Source organism: Suricata suricatta, chromosome 16, assembly GCF_006229205.1.
Source record: "Suricata suricatta isolate VVHF042 chromosome 16, meerkat_22Aug2017_6uvM2_HiC, whole genome shotgun sequence".
NCBI classification, from domain to species: domain Eukaryota; kingdom Metazoa; phylum Chordata; class Mammalia; order Carnivora; family Herpestidae; genus Suricata; species Suricata suricatta.
Window position 1 is genome coordinate 11,130,103 of NC_043715.1, and position 4,646 is coordinate 11,134,748.

The 4,646-nt window shown below is 52.6% G+C and overlaps 1 protein-coding gene across 1 annotated transcript in view; it reads left to right on the top strand.

Annotated features, from left to right (window-relative positions):
- LOC115279700 (carbohydrate sulfotransferase 6) overlaps window positions 1–4,646 on the top strand; it is a 13,119-nt gene that overhangs the window by 7,352 nt on the left and 1,121 nt on the right. The window contains exons 2-3 of the mRNA XM_029924220.1: window positions 2,894–2,969; window positions 4,175–4,640. Coding sequence (XP_029780080.1) covers window positions 4,186–4,640 — 455 coding nt within the window. The 5' untranslated portion in view covers window positions 2,894–2,969; window positions 4,175–4,185. The remainder of the gene's footprint in view (window positions 1–2,893; window positions 2,970–4,174; window positions 4,641–4,646) is intronic.

Below are 4,646 nucleotides of genomic sequence, written 5' to 3' on the forward strand. Positions count from 1 at the left end.
TGCCAAGATCCTCTCACTTTATTGTCTTTCATTTCTTTTCTCTCTTTTATCCGTCAGTGATCTTTTTTACCTTCTCCACTTCTTCAATTTTATGTTTCAACCCTACAATTTTAATCCCTAAGGTTAACTCCAAAGGGAAACAAAGGATTATACAAGAAAGGAAGTGTGGTCTTAGTGCACTGTTGTGCTTTAGTTGTGAGCTAGTTTACAAAGCTATATGGTGTACATTTTGAAATACTGACTTTATGACAAAAAAAAAAACCCAGAGTGACTTGACAAAGACTACTCAGTAAAGTCGCCCTGGGTATCAGGCTGGAGGGGAAACTTCCTGTTCCCTCTCTGGCCTGTTGTACTTTATTCCCACCCTCCTCCCCCCAAATACATGATTGTTTTTATCACTACCATCAAAGACTTAGTGGGAGTGGGAGTTGGAGGCACAGGTATGCTGGGGCCAGGGGAGCACAGAAGCAGAGAGTGTCACTTCCTTTTGATTCGGTGGCCCTTGCGCTCATGTGGAGCTGTGTCGGCCAGAAGATGCCCCCCCCCCCGTTCTAATTTTCATGAATAAAACATGAGCCCATGATGACCTGGTCTGACCTCTAGAATTTTGTGTCACCTCTATGTATTACCTTTTTTCAAAAACCAAACATAAGGGGCATGTGGGTGGCTCAGTCGGTTGGGCATCTGACTTCAGCTCAGGTCATGATCTCATGGTTCGTGGGTTTGAGCCCCACATTGGGCTCTGTGCTGACAGCTCAGAGCCTGGAACCTGTCTTCGGATTCTGTGTCTCCCTCTCTCTCTGCCCCTCCCCTGCTCATGCTGTGTGTGTCTCTCTCTCTCAAAAATAAAAACACTTAAAAAAAAAGACCCAAACATATAAATAAATACCCCTAAAGAATTTGTAGGCGGGGGTGGGCTGGTGGGGAAGGGCCTTCCAAAATGGCGGACTTCACTGGGGAAGGGCTTAGGAGTGAGACCCACTCCAGAGCGATACCCTAGGTGTCTGGCACTTGAATTTAAACCTCTGCCATGTTCCTTACTGAGTAGTCATGTCTCTGGTCCCCACTGCCTCGATTAAAAACAGATAGAGGTAGGGGCTCCTGGGTGGCTCAGTCAATTAAGCCTCCGACTTCGGCTCGGGTCATGATCTTGCAGTTCACGAGTTTGAGCCCTATATCAGGCTCAGTGCTGACAGCTCAGAGCCTAGAGCTTGCTTCAGATTCTGTGTCTCCCTCTCTCTCTGCCCCTCTCCTGCTCTCTCTCTCAAAAAGAAACAAAAACATTTAAGAAAAGAGGTAATTTCTACCTTCTAGGAGTGTTGGGAGGATGCAATTCAATCATAAAGATAAAGTACTTTTCCTGGTACTTTTCTGACTGGTTCTTCTTAACTTTGAACCCTAAGATAATTGGGCGTGCTCTACATAAGGCTCCTTACCAGAAAATCTCTCACAGGACCTGCACTTCTCTGGACACTGCATGGGGCAGGATATGTCAGTCCCCTTCCTAGTTCTCGAGTTCCAGTAATAAGATCAGATATCAGTTCCTGCATTGTGTGAGTCACTTAAGAAAATGCCTGGTTTCCCTGGAGTGCAGGTAACAAACAGATCGGCCTGCGGTCAAGACCCTCTCTCACCAGAAAAGGGCTGGGCTGGCCAGAGCAGCTGCCTTTGGGCCAGGCTCCGGGTCCTGTGCTCTGCAGGGATCCCAGAGGAATGGGAGAGGCCAGCTGCTTGGGATCCAAAAGTGCCAGGAGCTTAGAGATAGAGATGCTGGGCTGGGTGCCCCCTTCCCTACTGTCTCTCCAAGCATTCGGTCCTTCGCCTAAAAAGTTGAAATCATCATGTCTACCAAAGGGGCCACTAAGTTAAATCACAGCACTTGGCACTTGCAGTCATTTATATCAGCAAATGCGAGTTGAGTTCCCTTCCTCTCCTGTACCCTGTTCTTGCGGGGAAGCAGGCCCTTGAGGAGAGGATTTAATGTGTGGAGTGGAAAGGCCCCGATGCTCTCCCTGTTTTCCGGAAGTGAGAGCAGAGGATCCAGGGTTCAGGCGGCAGTGTCCGAGTCCACGGATGACAGATCCGTTGGGTGTCATCTACCCTCTCCTGCAGCCTCCGGATGAGTGGGAGCTGCTCACAGCTTAGACCTGGCTTCTCCCTGGGGAGGCTGGCCTGGTGTGGGGCAAACACTGTGAAAGCAGGAGGAGACTTTGAGGCCCAGCCTTCCCAAGCAGCTCATCTTTGAGGTCATGGCAAGAGCAACAGGAGCAAAGAGGGAAAATGTCGGACTTCGGGGTATGTGAGCTTGGCTCACAGTTCCTTCCACTGTGTGGGACAAGTGTGACAATCTTAGGATGCCCTAAAGGACCCAGCAGTGGTTGGGGACTAGAGGTGGGCTCCGGAGATGCTGGGATTTCAAATGTAGGTGGCCGCGGGGTGTCGCGTCTGGGTGGAGACCTCCCGTGGCTCCTCCTCTCCAGACACAGTGCAACACGGTGCCAGCAGCAGGAGCATGGGACACGTGTGTGGCGCTAGCGAGCCCTCTGTTTGTGTGTGGCACCTTCCTCATGACAAGCCCAAGAGGCTAAATGTTTTCATCCTCGTTTTACAGAGGAGGAAATTGAGGAGGAGTCGAGTCATCTGCCCAGGTCTCCTAGCTCCTAAGTGGCATCAGAGGACTCAGTGCCAGCCCTCCCTACTCCATCCGGGAGGAGATACCATCAGATCATGCCCATTTGGAAAAATGTACCCTGGGCCTGGTCGGTGCCCAGCTCCAGGCCGGGGCTGGGCAGCCCTGTCCCCACCTGTCAGTCTGGGAATGCAAAACCTTGCCACTGTGCCAGGTTATCTCCTCCAGTGCAACTCTGACCCAGCCTCCCTCCTGCTTCCTCAGGTCCTGAAACGTCGGCGGACACCTTCCATGGATCTGTGATCGAGGTGGGCGGCTCTCCCCACAGCCCTGGACCACAGTGAGTAGCCAGCACGGAAAAGGCGGACGTGGCCAGGGGCCTGCCTGCTGTCTCCTGTTCCATTCCACCTCTCCCTTAACTGCTTTCTTCTGCATGTGTGCGCAGCTCCAGAAGGGAACCTTCCCTCTGGAGTCCGCATCCTGCAGCACTTTACTCCCTGTAGGTGGCAACATTGGTATTCTTTGTCTATGTCACTTACTTGTTTACTTTTAATAATAAAAGCTGTGTCTGCTTGTTTAAAAAAAGTCAAACAACACAGAGTGCACTGTATATGGGGCACCTGGGTGGCTCCATTGGTTAAGTGTCTGACTTCCACTCAGGTCATGATCTCACGGCTCGTGGGTTCGAGTCCCATGTTGGGCTCTGTGCTGACAGCTCAATACTTGGAACCTGCTTCAGATTCAGTGTCTCCCTCTCTCTCTGCCCCTCCCCTATTCTCTCTTTCTCTCTTTCTCAAAAATTAAATAAAAATATAAAAAGTCCATAAAAAAAAAAAGAAGCACACTGTGTGTAAAGTGCAGTTATCAGTTATGGGGTTTACTACATGCCCTGCCCCCCATGCTTGTTCCATTACTCCAGCACCAGTATTAATCCCCTTTTTACAGATGGGTAAACTGAGGTAAAGACAGATTAAGTGTTTGGTCTGCGATCACAGGCTAGGAGGTGGTTGAGCCTGGTGAGAGAGCTAAATCAGTCATCAAGCTGTTTAGCTAAACAACCTAAAATTGTCTCCCAAAGAAGAAATTCTTAGGCAAAAGGTAGGCATTCTGTGAAAGAAAAGAAAAGAAGGAAGAAAGAAAGGACAGAAGGAAGGAAAGAGGGAAGTAAGGAAGAGGAAAAGGAAAAGGAAGGAAAGAAAAAAAAAGACAGAAGAAGGAAGCAAGAAGGGAAGAAAGTAGTAAGGCAGAGAGAGGGAGAGAAAGAGGAGGAGGGAAGGGAGGAAGTAAGGAGGACACACATTTCCCACAGTAGTCTGTAGCTGCCCTTGGGCTCTGCATAGACTAGATACGGCTGATGTCTTGAAGTCCTATTGCCAGGGGAGCACCCAACCGAGATGACTCTAGTCCAGAGAGGCCCCCTGCAGGTCGGGTGGTCCCGCCCCAGGTCTGCTCCCTGCAAGCACCAGGCAGGAGCTGGGCTGCGCAGGAGCTGGGCTGGGAGCGGACCGCGGTCCCTAACGGCTGCGCTCTCCCCGTCCCCCGCAGGCCCCCCAGGCATGTGGCTGCCACGCATCTCCAGCACGGCCGTGACCGTGCTCCTGCTGGCGCAGACCGCCATCCTGCTTTTCCTGGTCTCCTGGCCCAGGCCGCCGTCCCCGGCGGGCGGCAAAGAGCGGGTGCACGTGCTGGTGCTGTCCTCGTGGCGCTCGGGCTCGTCTTTCGTGGGCCAGCTCTTCAGCCAGCACCCCGACGTCTTCTACCTGATGGAGCCCGCGTGGCACGTGTGGACCACCCTGCCGCAGGGCAGCGCGCCGGCGCTGCACATGGCCGTGCGCGACCTGGTGCGCTCCGTCTTCCTGTGCGACATGGACGTGTTCGACGCCTACCTGCCGTGGCGCCGCAACCTTTCGGACCTCTTCCAGTTTGCCGTGAGCCGCGCGCTGTGCTCGCCGCCGGCCTGCGCCGCCTTCCCGCGCGGCGCCATCAGCAGCGACGCGGTGTGCAAGCCGCTGTGCGG